The 18,854-nt window shown below is 44.2% G+C and overlaps 1 protein-coding gene across 1 annotated transcript in view; it reads right to left on the reverse strand.

The window, feature by feature from the left end:
* The window catches only part of LOC105536617 (chromosome unknown open reading frame, human C9orf3), a 404,528-nt gene that overhangs the window by 150,136 nt on the left and 235,538 nt on the right, over positions 1 to 18,854 (reverse strand). The window contains 2 exon segments of the mRNA XM_011976020.1: positions 6,559 to 6,666; positions 7,279 to 7,381. Of these exon segments, the coding sequence (XP_011831410.1) occupies positions 6,559 to 6,666; positions 7,279 to 7,381 (211 nt within the window).

Consider the following 18,854-nt stretch of genomic DNA (forward strand, 5'->3'; position numbering starts at 1 on the left):
GCCTGTAGTCCCAGCTACTTGGGAGGCTGAGGCAGGAGAATGGTGGGAACCCGGGAGGCGGAGCTCGCAGTGAGCCGAGGTAGCACCACTGCACTCCAGTCTGGGTGACAGAGTGAGACTCCATCTCAAAAAAAAAAACAAAAGAAAGATGATAATATTGAAATGCTGGACAGGGAGAGCATTTGGAAGGGAAAAGATTAAGATGTAAATTGGAAAAGGAAGAACTTTAGGGACTTCCAAGTAAAGAAACTGGACCATAGACCTTCATCATCAATAACTAACTAGCAATTTACACAAAAACACAAATCATTAAAGTAATTAAAAACTTAACCAGCAGCATTCAAACAAGGACAGCCTCATGGGATGAACTTCAAAAAGACACAACTAAGAAAGAAATCTGAGATTCAAACACAGCTTCTAACTCTCCCTCTGCACCGACCCCCAGCCTCATGCTTAGCAGTAGCAGTACTGATGAACTGCACAGACCCTGCGAATTCTCACAAATAGCCACGTATTTGGGGAAAAACAGGAATATCTTTATCTTTCTTCTTTTTTGCCTGTGGAGGGGCTGGAAGTGTTTGCTGGCAAGAGACAAGCAAAACGTGGGGAATAAACAACTGAGGACGACTCTCTGGTGAGCTGCTCACGTTCTAGGGCTGTCACCTAAACTGCAGGAACAACATTAATTGAGGGGACACCCGCAGTGGGAAAAAGCTACACCCATGTTAGGTCACAAGAATCTTGGCAGGGGACATTTAACAAGTTTTCAAGAACAGCCCAGCCAAATTTTCCCAACAAAGGCCGTATACAACTCCAGTGGAGCTTCTCTCCTCCTCCCTCTATACATAACATCCAAGTTCCAAACTGTAGCTCAGAGGGAGAGAAAAACAGGCATAGGGTAAGTTGGAAAAGGAATCAAAGATAATGTTCCAATACATACGAGAATAAACGAAAGGTCAGGAGAGTGCTACCCAAGCTGAGAATGAGCAAAAAGAAACGTATGGCAACCATGCAAACTAACACAACAACAACTCACAGAGAGAGAGAAAGCAGCACGACACATAAAAGACAAGGAATCCCGCCTTGAAGAAAACGTAATCCAAGGAATACAAGAAAATGCTCCATGAATACTTTACACTATAAAATAAATTAACAACTACAGAAAAAATAAGAACATAAATTTGGTAAAATGAAAGCTCAAAGATAAGTTGACAAAACAACAAAATGAGATGAACATAGCGATTTCATGGCAAAGGCAATACATTAAGGACCAGTACAAGAGCACTAATAAAATAGAAACAGCATGGAAAAGAACAGACATTAAGGAAAATAACACTAATAATAAAGGGGTTGCTTGGGATTAAGACAGGTCATGAAGAAGAAAAAGATAAACGCAATTGGAAAATAACAGGTATAGAGGACAAAGACGATATAACACAAGGATAACTGGTAACCTTGAAATCCAGAATCCTGCAAGGGGGAAATGAATTCAAAAATACAAAGAAGACATACTCATTGAAAGAAGAAAGAATAGAATTTAGGACTAAAATTAAAATGCACACTATTTTTCCAGGGGGAAAAAGGATAGAAAACCATAGACGTCAAGCCATTTCCTGATAAAATTTCTAAACTTCAAAGACAGGGAAAAAATTCTTCTGTCATTTAAGAGGTATAAAGGGGAAAAAGCAGATTGACTGCAAAAGTTTCCACAGCAGGATTCAATGCCAGAAAGCAGCTGAGCCATGTCTAAAAGTTTTGAGGGCAGGATAATATAACCCAAGAATATTATGTCCAGTCAGTTTATAATTCAAATATAAAGACAACAGGCAAGCATTCTTAGGCAGTAAGAACTCAGAAATCATAGAGCCTGTGAGTCTGCAACTTGAACACAAATTTGATAATGAAATTCAGCCAGCAAAGAGCTCAATCAAAATAAAATATTCATGAAAAAAAGGTAAAATAACTGGTGGTAAATACTGAAATCCTTTAACAAGCCAAGATTACACAACTGTGAAAATTATGGTCATAGTACATTTTGTAAATAAAGTAAACCTTAATATATAAAAATAATAATTAAGAAAAATTTAGAATTAAGGGGAAAGTAAAGTACATAACTATGTAATTCCTCATCTTTTTTTTTTTTTTTTCCTTTCCCTGAGATGGAGTCTTGTTCTGTCCCAGGTTGGAGTGCAATGGCATGATCTTGCCTCTCTGCAGCCTCCACCTCCTGGATTCAAGCTATTCTCCTGCCTCAGCCTCTTGAGTCGCTGGGATTACAGGCGCCCGCCACCACGCCTGGCTAATTTTTGTATTTTTCATAGAGACAGGGTTTCACCATGTTAGCCAGGCTGGCCTCGAACTCCTGACCTCATGATCTATCTGCTTCGGCCTCCCAAAGTCCTGGGATTACAGGCATAAGCCATCGTGCCCGGCCAATTCCTCATCTTTTACAGTAGTGAATAAACTGATGTTTTCTAAAAATGAAATATATAAGTAAACGGAAAAAATAATTTCAACCTCCTAATTCTTTTATAATTATGTTTCTTAACCATAGAAAATTCTTTTAGAAAATAATCCTTCTTACATTTATCTTAAGTTTGGGAAGTTATCTCTAGTTGCTTTTTCATTCATTAAATTCAAGTAAGAGAAAATTTAAAACATTTCATTAAAACGCACATATAATATATTCCTATTTTTATAAAATTATTTCTGTCCAGTGACATCAATGTCTGTATACATGCATATACCATATATACATATATACACAGATACATGTATATACATCATGTATAACATATAAACATTGAGGGATAACTAGTATGATTTCTGGAATGTCATTCACACAATATTAATTATAGGTATTTCTGGGTGGTGGGATTTTGAGTAATGTTTCACATTCTTTGTATTTTTCTGCATTGCTTATAATTTTTTATAATGAGTATATGCCAGTTGGAAAAGCAATAATTTCCAAACTTAATACAAAGCTACAGTAATCAAGACAATATGATACTAGCACAAGAATAGAAATAATGATTAATGGAATCGAATTGGGAGTCTAGAAGTAAATGCTTACATTAATGGTCAACTAATTTTTGGCAAGGGTACAAGGCAATTCAATGGAGGGAAAGAACAGTCTTTTTAACAAATGGTTTATGGGACAACTGGATATTCGCATGCAAAAAAAAGGAGTTGGACTGTAATCCTCACAACATATATAAAAATTAATTCATCAAGCCCGTAATCCCAGCATTTTGGGAGGCCGAGGCGAGCGGATCACGAGGTCGGGAGATCGAGACCATCTTGGCTAACACGGTGAAACCCCGTCTCTACTAAAAATATAAAAAACTAGCCGGGCGTGGTGGCGGCGCCTGTGGTCCCAGCTACTCGGGAGGCTGAGGCAGGAGAACAGCGTGAATCCAGGAGGCGGAGCTTGCAGTGAGCCGAGATCGCGCCACTGCACTCCAGCCTGGGTGACAGAGCGAGACTCTGTCTCAAAATAAATAAATAAATAAATAATTCAAAACAGATCAGAAAACTAAATATAAGAGCTAATGCAATAAAACTCTTAGAAAAAAAACATAGGAGTGAATCTTTGTGACCTTTAATTAAGCCAGTTTCTTAGTTATGACACTTAAAGCACAATAAACCAAAGAGAAAACAGATACATTGGACTCATCAAAATTAAAAACTTTTGTGCTATAAAGGACACCATCAAGAGAGGAAAAACACAAAACATAAAATAAAACAAAATATTTGAAAATCGTATCTCTGATAAAGGACTTACATCCAAAATAAATGAAGTCCTCTGAAAACTCAAGAACAAGAGACAAATAATCAAAATTTTAAAATCAGCAAATAATCTGAACAAACATTTCTCCAAAGAAGAAATGGCCCATAAGCACATAAAAAATGCTCAAAATCATTAGCCATCACAGAATGCAAATCAAAACCATCATGAGCTATAATTTCACACCCACTCAGATGGCAATAATAAAAAAATCCAGAGGGCATTAGGTGTTGGCAAGTGTGTGAAGAAACTGGAAGCCTTGTGCATTTCTGGTGGGAATGTAAATTGGCCCAGTCAATATGGAAACAGTATGGCAATTCTTCAAAAAGCTAAACATAGAATTATTGTATAAGCCAGCAATTCCACTTCTGGGTATATACTGAAAATAACTGAAAGCAGGGACTTGAACAGATATTTTATACACTAATGGTCATAGCAGCATTATGCACAATGGCCAAAAGATGAAAAAAATGCAAGTGTTCATGAAGGAATTAACGGGTGAACAAAGTGTGGTATATGCATGCAATGGAGCATTCAGCTTTAAGAAGGGAAGAAGTTCTGGTACATGTGCAACCTGGTGACCCCTGAAGACCCTGTGCTAAGTGAAGTCAGCCACACACAAAAGCAGAGATACTGTGTGGTTCCACTTACATGAGGTACCTAGAGGAGTCAGACTCAGACAGACAGAAAGCAGAATGGCGGTTGCCGGGGCTGGGGTAGGAAAGAATGGACGGCTATCATGATGAAATATTAATAGTACGGGAGATGGACGGTGGTAATGATTGCACAAAAATATGAATGTACTTAATGCCACTGAACTGTGAACTTAAAAATGGCTAAAATGGTAAATTTTGTTTTGTATATTTTATCACAATTAAATGAAAATTAAAATAAAAAAAGGAAGTACTGATACATGCTATATGAACCTTGAAAACATTATGTTAAGAAAGCCAGGCACAAAAGGTCAAAGCATATGATTATTTTATGTGAAATGTCCAGAACAGGCCAATCCACAGAGAGAGAAAGCAGATTAGTGGTTATGTAGGGCTGGGGGAGTAGAAATGGGGAAATGACAGCTAATGATTTCTTCTGGGTTTGGTGAATATGTACTAAAATTAGATAATGATGATGGTTGAACAGTCTTGTGAACATACCAAAGACCACTGACTTGTAGACTTTCAAAGGGTTAACTTTATGGTATGTGAATTTTATCTCAATAAAGTTGCTATGAAGAAACAATGAAGCTGTTCAAAACAGATAAACAGGCTGGGTCTGGTGGCTCACACCTGTAATCCCAGGACTTTGGGAGGCCGAGGTGGGCAGATCACCTGAGTTCAGGAGTTCGAGACCAGCCTGGCCAACATGCTGAAACCCCATCTCTACTAGAAACACAAAAATTAGCTGGGCGTGGTGGCGGCGCCTGTCATCCCAGCTACTCGGGAGGCTGAGGCGGGAGAATCGCTTGAATCCAGGAGGTGGCGGTTGCAGTGAGCTGAGATCACACCGCTGCGCTCCAGCCTGGGCGACAGAGTGAGAATCTGTCTCCAACAACAACAACCAACAAAAAAAGAGAGAAGCAAATGAAGAACTGAACGGTTTGGTTCAGAGAGCAGTACGAGTTCCATGGGAAGTGAAAATCAAAACCTCCAAAGCCAAGGTAAATACAACGCACGTATTCGACACTGCAGCCTCTTGGTGAGAAGTGGCTTCAAGCAGCAGGAATTTGTACTAATCTGTCAACCAAGCACGTAAGACTTTGAACCAGTTTTTCGAATCGCCTTTCCAAATACATGCTTGGGAGGATTTTCCCCACACCCAGTACAAGAATAAAAAGAACACAGAGGAACAGCCGTCGGTCTTGCTACACTCATGTGATTCTTCCACCTGTGTTCAGATTACACGTGCACATCCTTTACATCTAACGGTGCAGATAACGGGACTCGCAGCTGTATATGAGCACAATGATCAAACATGAAAAAGCTCCACTAGTCCAACCTATGCTGAGGATGCATCACCTATTTTCTATTAGTTATGAGCGTCGTTTTTCAGAGCCTGCCACTCCTTGTTAACTTCCTTGCTACGTGCTGCTTGGCCCCAAACCCAGATGAGCTGACAGGGTCTCTCTGGGATAGTTTTGTGGCCAGGCTGTCTGCGTATTTCAGTGTATCTTGTTATTAATCTATTGATCAGATATTTATGGAGTACCTACTGTGTGCCAATCACGTGCTAAGTACTGGTGAAACAGAATGGTCTGGCCTTGTTGGGAATATACGTAGAGTGGAGGAGAGAGAAAAGAAACAAATAGCCCCCTAATGAAAATATCATTACAGACAATGGCGATGACAATGAGGGCCATGGAAAGGCAAAGGGGTGGCACGCGTGGGCCTGGATGCAGATCTGTTTAGCCGGCTGACTTGGAGGCTGTGGCATTCAAACTGAAACCAGAAGGTAAGAAGGTGGCAAATCTTCCAAAGGTAAGTCCAGGTAAAGGGGATGGCAGGATTGTTTTATGTTTGTGTTTAAGGTCACTTAAACTATCCACATCACTGTGTACGAGACAGCTTTGGGTTACAGTTTATTTCAAAACTACAGAGAGATCACCCTCCCTAAAGCAACCACTTTCTTTGTGTCCATTTCATTAACTTCCTATTTTTCCCACTGCATTAAGTGGGAAATCTTTTCCCTACTCTTTAATACTGGCATAATCTAATCTTCACGTGCCATACCCCCTCCAATCATACATCACGGACTCATGAGGATCCACAAATTACCTGGGAAAGAATCAGCTGTCCATGAAATGCGTGCACAAATTTTCTTAAAAATGAAAAATAGGTTTCATCTCCAAGTCTTTCGGCAAGAAACCGAAGAAGGAAGTAGCCCTGGAAGAAAGAAAGAAAGAAGAGACAGAAAAAGAGGCCTGCCATGAGTTCGTAAAAAAATGGTTACATAGTCAGCCCTACCCAACCCACAGTCACTTGTGCATCTAGAATGTGCTGTCCTACCCGTCCCTGGCTGCCCTTTCCATTTTCACCAGGAAGGCTTGGCTTGGAAATTAATTAGCTCTCAACTCCTTTGTTAATGTTGTCATCATTTCTGCTTGGACTTGGTTCACATGAAGCCTCGTTGTCCAACGCAGACGAAAAGAGACGAGAGACCCGGCTCTTCTCTACTCCAGCTACCAGGAAAGGCCTTTACAACAAAAAACACTTTCTTCTCACCCATGGCTTTCAGCTGGAACCTGACAGCAATGTGAGAGTTCTGCTCCTCAGGCAGGGAGAACAGAGGTACAGGGCAGGGAATATTTCAGCCTTTTTTCATTCAGTCTTTCCTAACACGGTCTCCTTTTGGGGGCATGAAGTGCTTTAATTACTGAACCCTCAGATATCATTACAGTATTTTCGCCTCGGTCATGTCACTCATCATTATTGTTTAACTGGATAGCCTAAACAGCGCTGCACCACAACTGGCTTCTGCAACTGAGAGGTGCTTACCTTTAAATAATGCACCTGCATGAAGATCTTCTCCGGATTGAGTCCATGCTTGATAACAGATGCTCCTGAGTCACTTGTGTGGCCAGTTTTGTCTTTATTGGGTCTAAAATGATTCAGTAACAGTTTATTTAAGTATAGCACATTCTTAAGTAATCAGGCCATAAGAGCATCTTATTTCTTATTTTCAGAGTTGCTCAATATCATCCTGATACTATTCAATAGTACCAGGTATAATTTAGAACAGTTTGTATGACATACTCATCTACTGAATAAGGAGGGATTTATATTTGGGTTGGGAACCTGAAGTTGGCTACTGACAAATATTTTACAACAATGTATCCAAAATTAAAGCCTGCCAGACCCTCAAGGGATCTCAGCTCCACTGTGAATTATCCAAGAACAGACACCCTTTTCTGATGACAGACAGGGAAATGCAATGGAAAATGAAGCTTTACTTGGGAAAGTAAAGAACTTATATCTCCTTCAAAAAATTGTGAAAGCCTCAGTGTTATCCACTTCTCTGGATTTGCATTTGGTAATTAAGGCTCCTTTAATAAATATTTGTACTTTCCACCCATATTAGAATTACAAAAACAAACAGGTCACAGAAGCTCATGTTTTTAGAACAGGTGGGGACATCAATAATCACATACTTCAACTTCCTCATTTCACACATGAGGTAAACTGAGGCACACAGCCATTAGGTCTACACTAAGTTTGTCCAACCCATAGCCCATGCGTGGGCCACATGTCGCCCAAGATGATTTTGAACGCAGCCCAACACAAATTTATAAACTTCTTAAAACATTACGAGATTTATTTGCGATTTTTTTCTTAGCTTATCAGCTGTCATTAGTGTTAGTGTATTTTATATATGGCCCAAGACAATTCTTCTTCTTCCAGTGTGGCCCAGGGAAGCTAAAAGATTGGACTGGACAGTCATGGTCCACTCAAAGTCTTATGCCTTTTTTTTTTTTTTCTTTGAGTCAGGGTTTCACTCCCATCAACCAGGCTGGAGTGCAATGGTGCGATCTTGGCTCACTGCAACCTCTGCCTCTTGAGCTCAAATGATCCTCCTGCTTCAACCTCCCAAGTATCTGGGATTACAGGAGCCCGCCACCGTACCCAGCTAATTTTTATATTTTTTGTAGAGATGGGGTTTCGCCATGTTGGCCAGGCTGGTCTCGAACTCCTGAGCTCAAGCCATGCGTCCACCTCAGCCTCCCAAAGTGCTGGGATTATAGGCGTGAGCCACCACGCCCAGTCTTATGCCTTGTTTTGATTTGTAGTGACATTAGGACTGAAACCAGTGACTCCTTATTATCCGTGAAGATCTTTTCCACTAGGCTCTATGGCTTTAACATTTTAAATATGTTAAATAAAATGTCACAGATCCTTTGAGCCATCTAGCAAAGATGTGTGCAGTGTTACAGTACAGCTTCAACAGCTAGCTAAAATCAGAATAAGTGAGGAGGTATGTACAGCTTTCGGATGTTCTACAACCGGCCACTCACTGGATCCACACTGAGGAGCGCTGTGTGGAGGCGAAGGAAGGCAAGGAACCACAAGAGGGTTGGTGCATCGGAAAAGTAAGGGGTTAGGTAGCGTGGTGGTGCGGAAGGTACGCGGCCTTTGGAATATGAGACCTAGTTTAGACTAGCAGCCTTCCTTCTTCCTACCCGTTACTTACTAACCTTCATTTACTCACGTGCGAAATGGGAATAATCCTACCCACCTTCCCAGATCCTGCGGAGAATAATTGAAATAATACATCGCAAAGCCCCTAACAAGGGCCGGGGACACAGAAATTACCTACTAAACTTAACAAACTATTCCATTTGAGCACACAGGATCCCTGATTAGGTCTTAGCTGAATATTCTGGGACATTATCCCGGCAGACACAAGGCAGAGTCAGCAGATACCTAAAGGAAAGATGATGATGAAAGCCATCAGAGCTAACTACATACTTTCCATTTTTCTACTTGATCCCTGACTTACCTACATGCCCACACTTGTAAGAATAACTAATCCATTTCATCTTCATTTAAGACTCCCCTGAAAAGAATCAGCTTTTTTCACTGCTCTCAGGTTTGTCCTGCCATGCCGTGTTTCTGTAAGAAAGCCACACTAGCCTTGATAAGGAAAGCCCATCACCCCGTCTGGGGGAGGAAGATTCCCCAGGCGTCAGTGTGGACTCAGAGGAGGCAGCCCGGCCCCAGCACAGCAGAGCTGCCGTGAGTCTCTTTTGCCCTTGAGCCCTCAATTGACGCTGCTCGAAGGGCAGGAATGCAGAAGAATGATGTAAATCTCTGCTAGAAGGCTGGCTTCCAGGCTCCAGTTCCCAATGACGCCTTCAGTTGCTGTTTTTTCCTTTGCCTAAAAATGTCCTTCCCGAAAGCATCCCTCTCTCTCTTCCTCCATCCTCTCCAAATGAAGAAGTGCTCAAGAAAATTCTTCCTGCTGACAGCATTGAAAGCCAACATACAAGTCCCCAAGAGATTCCTCTGGTAGCAGCTTGGTGTGGAGAGGGCAGTGCACAGGCAAGCTCTGCAAGAAATCAGAGGGGCTGGTTTCCAGGAGGAAAAGACACTCCGTGAACGGAAACAGGAAACCTCCATCTCTGTGCTACTCTGGTTCTCACAACGCCATGAATACCAGGTCTGGGTAGAGAGACAGAGTTCAGGAGAGAGCAGATGAGCTACAGCCACACACAGGGACACAGATAACTCTCTCAGGTCAGTCAAAGGAGGCAGGCCCATGAAGCGTACATACAAACGTACAAGTCCATGTCAATGGAATCCAAGAACAGTCAAAACTGACCTTTGGGGACAGAGATCAGAATAACGGTCACCTTGGGAGAGAGTACTGACAGAGAGCAGAGAAATGGGAAGGTTTCTGAGATGCTGGGAACGTTCTATAGATTGATCTGAATGTACTTTCATGGGGATAAATCATAAAAATCCTTTGAGGCATCTAGCAAAGACTTGTGCACTTTAATGCATTATGTTACGCTTCATTTAAAAACTGAAGAGATGCACGTACAGCACACACTTGTGAGCAGGAAAGGCAGACAGTCTAGCTGCTCATGTGCTGCGAGCACATGCCTAGGATGAACTAGGCCCAATACACCTGAGGACCAATGAAAAAAAATTTTTTAAATGACAATGTGAGGCAGGAAGGACTGCGGCAAATCCAAGTGATCGGTCTCCTCCCATTCTCATTTGCCTTCTTCTTTGCCACTTGTATGACTGAATCTGAAAAGCTAATGCTCATTTTCTATTTTTTTTAATTCTTTTTTTTTATTATTATTATACTTTAAGTTCTAGGGTACATGTGCACAACGTGCAGCTTTGTTACACAGGCATACGTGTGCCCTGTTGGTGTGCTGCACCCATTAACTAGTCATTTGCATTAGCTCATTTTCTAAGTGGCCCCTGCAGCTGTGGACAGCCAGGGCACTTAGTCCAGGCCAAAGAGACAAAAGCAGATGCCTGCTGGGACTGCGTGTGGGGTGGGGTTCTGGGAAAGCTTTTGCTTTCCTTACGAAGGGGGAAACCGTAACTGCTACCACACCTCTTCCCCACAGGCATGGCGGATGGGGCTGGGACGGCAACCATGAGGCAGCAAACCAGCACTCTGTGGAGAGCAGCATGGACTGAAGGAAGCCAAACAGCCTTTAATGGCATCGTTCTGCTCCTGGCCAGCCTGGGGCTGCCTGCCTTCTGACTTTTTATTGTGTATGAAAGGTAACTACCATTTGTTTAAGTCAACCATTGCTTTATTGCTGCAATAATTGTAGCCAGATTCGTTTCTAACTGGACTAGTACTAACAGCTAGCTATCCTCTGTGCCAGGTACTCTGCCAAGCTCTTCTTATTATGCATCACACCCTCTTCCCTCATAAGATCCTGATGAGACCAGATTCTGATTATACCCATTTAAAAGCTAAAGAAAGTGAGTCCTAGAGAAGACCACAAAACTGGTTAGTGGCAGAGTCGCGGCAAGAACCCGGGTCCACAGAACGCCGAAGTGCTTGCTACACTCTGGGGCCTCCCCAAGGTCCAGGTCCCCATCTTGGCTGTGCCAAGTACTAACTGGAGAACCTCAGACAAATGGCTCACCCCACCTGTGAAGTCTGCAGTGAGGCTCAGGTCCTGTGGAAGCATTCCATAAATCAAAAGTGTTCAGTGTCTCTTAGACATTACACTCTGGTGTTTATTTCTTTGGCTGGAATACATGGAATGTGAGAGATCAAGTTACCAAGGTCGTCTGGGCTCAGATGCCCTTGGTTTCTGTTGTACCTGGCACCAAATGCAACAACTGAGATTGACGTGCCCTTTCCCGTCCCCACGCCTTCCTCTTCCACCGCAACCACAGAGGCAATGTGGATATTTAAAGAGCGGGCAGGTGGCAGAGATATTTGATATATAATGATTTGATTTGGAATTGAGCCTCCTGAAGAAAGGTCCAATCCTGCAGCATAACCCCAAGGGTGGGATTTGGGAAAATGCCTCTGAACAGTTCTCTAGCACGTCAGCTGGGTCTGAACACCCCACCCCACCTCCCCCTCCGCTGCTCTGCCCCCGCCCGGACGGGCCACCCAGCAGTACTCTCTTCCTCTCACGCTCCTGGCAGTCAGCAGGAGCGTTACCAGAGTCTTCATCTAGAAACTTTCTGCTGCCAGGCCTGAGCCAGGGACTAAGCACACCAGAAACGAGACAGAAGGGAATTAATGAGCATTTCAACATCTCGGTGTTTCTGTGAGTCGCAGCTGCCCCACCAGGTTTGACGGCTTTGAGAACAGGGCCTCACTCACCCTGCAACAATGGAGCAAGTGAAATCTGACCCTTGGGTAGAGACTGGCCTGACAGTGCACATGTGAGCCCCAGATGCACAGGTGAGACCCGCAGGGGAAGCAGCAGGACACACTGGGTGAGGGCTTGGACCCAAGTCTCTCCACTGCCACACGACCTTGAGCATGAGCCCCATGCCGCCCAGCTCCCTTATCTGTGAAAAGGGGACAGTCAGAGTCACTGGGGCAGCTCCCAGGGCTGAGTGGCACCGGAGCATTCAGCCAGAGCTCCTCCTGGCATTCAGTAGCTCAGCGTAAATGTGGCTATTATCTGTGTTCTGTGTTCTGACTGAGGCTCCAGTAGCAGCAACTAAACCTTCCTCTGACAGGCAGAGACATGAAGACATGGTGCCGTGGGGGAGAGCTGGGGGGGGGACACAGGAACTCACTCCACTACTATAGTAACTCCTTGGGAGTCTAAACCTATTCCAAAATGAAAAGGTTTCAAAGACACCACACACAAATGTAGCCTATACTCTCCCTTGGTGAGATCACTGATTTTGAATGCAAACCCTTTAAGGGCTGGTCTTTAAGCTTGCTCCCTGACTCATCACCATCAGAAAACAAATAAAAGAAACAACAAATTTCAAGAGCCACGAAAAATACTACTAAGCTAGGTCTGGGCATGTTCCTTACACACTCATCCCCTTGGTCTACACCACACCACGAAAATACCTCTGGGTAAAAAGTGAAGGCAGAATGATGAAAGCACAGGAATTCTCTCTTCACTGTTTGTTTTCGGTGACAATTTTCCTAGCTATAAACTGTGAATAATGAACACTTGCCACTGACTAGCATTTGCCGTGCTACCAAAAGGTTGTGAATAAACCTTTAACTAATAAATCCGTATTGTATCAACGCCGCTGGTATTTGGCAGATGTGGCCGTCTGTATACTTTTCAAAATGGATTTAACAGCTACCCAGCAGGAAGAGCTTCCCCACAGGACCATCAGCCTGCAGCAGACACAGAAGGGTGTTCCTCTGCTGTTGAAAAAGGCAATTGCTAAGATGATTTAAGACAGAAGGAGGACCCCTCTGAGGAGCCACGGGAACATAAAGGAGGTTTATTCTGTCCTCCTGAGACTGGAAGGACCTGGTGGTGGGACCGACAGAAGTCTCAGGGTCCCAGGTCAGCTGCCAATGAAGGTGATAAGGAGAAACTCTCTAGTTTGCAGAACTGTGGAAAATGCAAACAAACTCCACACATTTTAATAACCAGGGTAGGAAAATCAAAGATGAAACTCAGAAAAGCAATGAGTATCAACACAAAACCAAAAATGTCCTCAGGTCTTGACTGCCCATGTATCAGAAATTCCTTTCTGAGAAGCAAAACGCCACATGGAGAAAAAAAAAGAAACCCATCAATGCAATGGTCTGAGTGCTATATTGCCTCACTCAACACAACAAGCGAAGATCTAGACACATTCTCAAAAGAGACAGAGGAAAACGGAGAGCCAAGACACCCATGTGACTGCACAGGTGGCTTCTGCTAAGAGTGGTTTTCAGAGAACATGGACAATCGTTGAGCAGGACGCTGCCGAAAGGAAAAACCCGCACTACAGAAAGAGCTGGGAGGCTGTAAAACGACTGCCAAGAAGGGAAAACTTCAGGATGAGCTAGTGGAGAAGGCCCAGGACAAAAAAAAGGGCTTTGGAGGTGAAGTTGGGAGGATAAGGAAGACCAGGTGCCAAGAGGTGGCAGAAAGAACAGAATGACTCAACTCCCATTTTGATTCAACGTTCCTGCCAAGGAGAATGATTTTCAAGCTACTCATGGCAGAACAAGCGCTGCTATGCGGGAAGTGCTGCTTGGTACTGGTAGACAGGGCCCCTTCACCCCTTAAAGGAGTTCCCGTTCCAAGTCCAGGTGAGGGACGGGCTATAGCTCTGAAAGCGTCCACCTGTGATATGTGTGAACCCAGATCTCGGGGGGGGGATCAATTCACACAGACAATGAGAAGGAAGCTGAAGGAGGTAGACAGCTATACTGATCTGCAAAGATAAGAGATGGGGGGAGGCGCAAAATTTGTGATGACTTTATGGAACAGAGTTTGTGAGCACTTAAAAGAGAAAATTATGAACTACAGGAGTTAGAATGGGATCCTGAGGGCCAATTCCAGAAATTCACTGGGGGATCCTGACTTCTGTAAGGCAGTTAGTAGAACAGATGTGGTGGCGAGCATGCAACGGTGAGCATATGGCAGTTGTTTCGTGGCTTTATAGAAGGCTAAAAAACAGAACTCCAAGGGCGTTGATTAATTATTTGCTATAACCTGGACGGAGGTCCTTAGGGCTGTGCCCAAGGAATGGTGATTTATTGGCTTAACGGATTTGCCTGTGAGCTACAGCTGGGAGTCTACCTGGTTGACTGACAGCATCCACAGTCAAGAACAGCAACCACAGGCTGAACTGAGGGTCCAATGAATAAGAAGAAAATATCTAATAGAGAGAAAGAATTTTTTAAAAATTAACTGTTTGCCTATGAAAACTATTTAGTATATTTAATTTTCTGTAAAGTCAACACGTGGCAGGAGGTGACTGCTGTAGGCTGGGCTGGATCAACAGGAGGACTGCAGATGTCATGGGACTCCCACGGGGGTAGGCGATGTGGAGAGGAGCAGTTAGGAGCTGGGCTCTGGGGTCATACGTGCCTCAGCTTTCACCCCAGTGCTGCTGCTTACCTGCTGTGCAGACAAGGCCAACTTTTTACTATCTCCATGCTCCTGCTTCCTCCTCTATCAAATGGGGAGGACAATGGTACTATGGTACCAGTACTTCTCTCACAAGGCCATTTTGGGATCAAATGAGATAATGTATGTAGAATGCCTAGGACAGTGTTGGGCATATTGAAAGCACTCAAATGATGTTATTACGGAGGAAAAATACATGGCACTTGGAAGGGGTAGAACTGCCATGTGTATCACACAGAATGTAAAAATGAAATATGGGGCCGGGTGCAGGGGCCCAAGCCTATAATCTCAGCATTTCGGGAGGCCAAGGTGGGAGGATCCCTTGAGGCCAGGAGTTCGAGACCAGCCTGGGCAACAAAGCGAGGATGTGGTAGTGCTCATCTGTAGTCCCAGCCACTCAGGAGGCTGAGGTGGGAGGATCACTGAGCCCAGAAGTTCGAGGCTGCAGTGAACTTTGATTGCACCACTGCACTCTAGCCTGGGCAACAGAGAGAGACCCATCTCTTAAAACAATAACAAGAGGCCGGGCGCGGTGGCTGATGCCTGTAATCCCAGCACGCTGGGAGGCCGAGGCAGGTGGATCACGAGGTCAGGAGATCGAGACCATCCTTGCTAACACGGTGAAACCCCGTCTCTACTAAAATTACAAAAAAACATTAGCCGGGCGTGGGGGCGGGCGCCTGTAGTCCCAGCTACTCAGGAGGCTGAGGCAGGAGAATGGCGTGAACCCGGGAGGTGGAGCTTGCAGTGAGCCGAGATCGCGCCACTGCACTCCAGCCTGGGCGACAGTGAGACTCCATCTCAAAAAACAACAAAAAAAAGAATAACAGAAAAGAAACATGGTGTATGTATCTGAGTGAATCCAACTGGATGAACCCTTGTCCTTTCTTGTCTGGATGACCCAGACCCAGGGGTGCAGTAACAGTTACACTCCATGCATCATGGGTGGAGCCTCAAAGCGGGCTGTGTTCAGTTCGGTTTTCACGTCTGGAGAAGGCCACTGTCAACAAAGAGAACCACCAAGGACCAACCCCAAGAAAGCGAACGTTCCCCGAGGCACGCAGCACATACGCTAAATTCACCCGAACAGTGGCCTACTGGTCAGGAAAAGAAAGAAGCTTCAGATATGTGGATTGTCTGGTGGGAGCTAGGCGCACTCTGTGCACCTCCGGAGGTGAGAGCTGAGAGGACTGCGCAGATGTTACAGGAGGCAGGTGCCAGCCCAGCCTGAGACGGACCATTCTAAGGATCAGGCTCTTCCCACAGGAAGTCTGCTGTTTGCCAGTGCACTGAGACCTGGGTCCTGGAACGGCTCAGGTAGAAGCTGAGTGGCCATCTGTCAGGCACACGGACGGTTACGCAAAATCGCTTTTAAGGTCCTTTCTGACTCTAATATCTACAATTTTAAGAGACTGTATAGCCCAGAATATATTGAAGTTAAAGCATGTGAAGGAAAACATTATTCATCCATTCAGTAGAGTCAAGAGGTTTGCTACGCAGCTTTGGCCTTGCGACATCAGCATCAAGTGTGGTTTTGATTTTTTTAAAAAAACTAAATTAAATGAATTATTTAGAGGAAGCTTAACTGAATTGTATTAAACATATATTGTGAGACAGAATTAACTTTGAGTATAGGATCCAAGCAGTTCAAGGCTTGACTGTACTTTTCACAGGGTTCTGTTTGGGGCGGGGGAGAGTTGTGCAATGTGCTGAGACCGGTCTCCTCATAAGCTGGGTCCATCGATCAGGGTTAAGGTGATCACAGTGACTCAGCTGTAACTCAGGCTGCTGCTCTGCCATACACATTCAGAACACAGGAATACAGAGAACCTGAAAATTACTGGAAGCAAAAGCAGAAAGAATAAAAATGGAAAACTTTTTCTGTATTGCATAAAAAAAAAAAAATCACGACTTCTTCCGGAAAGAGGCAAATGAGACAAACATCAGCTTCATTTTACAAGAGGAGGCTCGAAGCCCGTTCTGAACACCAACAGCATGTGCAGCGCTGTGTGCTGAGGTAACGGGGAGGATCGCCTCATCCGATGACTCAGCGAGGAGCAGATGGCCCGTGGGAGCCTGAGAAGGACTTTTCCCTCCTCAGTGGAGGACAGCACGGCCCTAGGCACGGGGGCGGCAGCGGCAGCGGTGGAGGGCTTGCCTGGTTTCCAGCCCGGCACATACCAGGATGCACAAGAGGCCGAGTCCTCGGGAGAGGAGCTCTTCTCAGTCTTCCGGCAACAGTGTGCTCTTTGGGCCTCCTGCTTCACACACAGTGCCTCTAACAGTAAGTGTGAGACCATTCACCACAGCACCGGTCGCGAAAGCAGAACACCAGAAACGACCATGATGACGCCCAATGGTTAACAAATGTTTGATGGTTACTAATGGAACATTCATATCTGGGAACACCCACAGCAGTTAAAAAAGCGAAGAATTCGCTGTGTTGATAACAGAACACTAGCCAGGATTCTACTATTAAGTCAAGAGGTTTGCTACGCAGCTTCGGCCTTGCGACATCAGCATCAAGTGTGGTTTTGATTAAAAAAAAAAAACTAAATTAAATGAGTTATTTAGAGGAAGCTTAACTGAATGGTATTAGACATATATTGGGAGACAGAATTAACTTTGGGAGGTATAGCATGGCGTGGATAAAACACACAGTACTGTGTGTATACACTTGTGCTTGAGGGATGCTTTCGTGGGAGTGAATTATCATTCCACGGGGTTGTTATGTCACAGACCCTATGGAGACGTCTTCCGTCTATCCAGCGCTGGAATGGCCCACGGGCCTTACCCAAACCTCGGAGGTCACCAGCTGCCATCTGTCCTAATTTCTTTTTCCATGTCTCCTCCAGACAATTGCTGATCAACCCCACCAGGCTACAGGGGTGTTGTGAGACAGCAGAGAACATCAAACCATTTCCATCAGTCTCTCTCTTTTTTAAAATAATTGCAGCCGGGCGCGGCGGCTCAAGCCTGTAATTCCAGCACTTTGGGAGGCCAAGGCGAGCAGATCATGAGATCAGGAGATCGAGACCATCCTGGCTAACACAGTGAAATCCCGTCTCTACTAAAAATACAAAAAATTAGCCGGGCGTGGTGGCGGCGCCTGTGGTCCCAGCTACTCGGGAGGCTGAGGCAGGAGAATGGCGTGAACCCGGGAGGCAGAGCTTGCGGTGAGCTGAGATCGGCCACTGCACTCCAGCCTCAGCGACAGAGCGAGACTCCGTCTCAAAAAATAAAAATAAAAATAAAAAAAATTGAGATGTAATTCACATATAGTGGTTTTTAGTATACTCATAAGGTTGTGCAACCTTATGACTTGCACATAAGTTGATTATGTGCAATAAACTTTAGAACGTCATCCACATTAGGATATTTTAATCACCCTAAAAAGAAACTGAATATACACACTGGCAGCCACTCCCCAGTCTCCTTCCCACCTCCACCCAGGCCTTGACCATTAATCTAGAGATTAATCTAGAGATTAATGGTCAAGATTAATTTGGGAGATCAGGGTGGGAGGACTGTTTGAGCCTGGTAGGTTACGGCTGCAGTGAGCCATGATCGTGCCACAGCACTCCAGCCTCGGGGACAGGGTGAGACTCTGTCTCAAAATAAAATAAACCAAAATAAAAAACCTACTTCTTGTCTCTATGGATTTGCCTGTTGTGGACAGTCCACGTAAATGAAATCATACAGTATGTGGCCTTTTGTGTCCAGCTTTTTCTGCTGAGCATAATGTTTTCAAGGTTCATCCATGCTGTAGCAAGTAACAGTACTCTGTTCCTTTTTATGGCTGATTAATATTCCACTGTATGGATGTAACACATTTTCATCATCCATTCATCTGTTGATGGACATTTGGGTTGTTTTCATTTTGGGCTATGACGAATAATACTGTCATCAACATTTGCGTATGAGTTCATTTCTTTTGGTTATTTCGCTAGGAATGGAGTTGCAGGGTTATACGGTCACTCTATGCTCAAGCTTTTGGTTATTTAGCTAGGAATGGAGTTGCAGGGTTATACGGTC

The sequence above is a fragment of the Mandrillus leucophaeus genome, unplaced genomic scaffold (genome assembly GCF_000951045.1).
Source record: "Mandrillus leucophaeus isolate KB7577 unplaced genomic scaffold, Mleu.le_1.0 Scaffold161, whole genome shotgun sequence".
NCBI lineage: Eukaryota > Metazoa > Chordata > Mammalia > Primates > Cercopithecidae > Mandrillus > Mandrillus leucophaeus.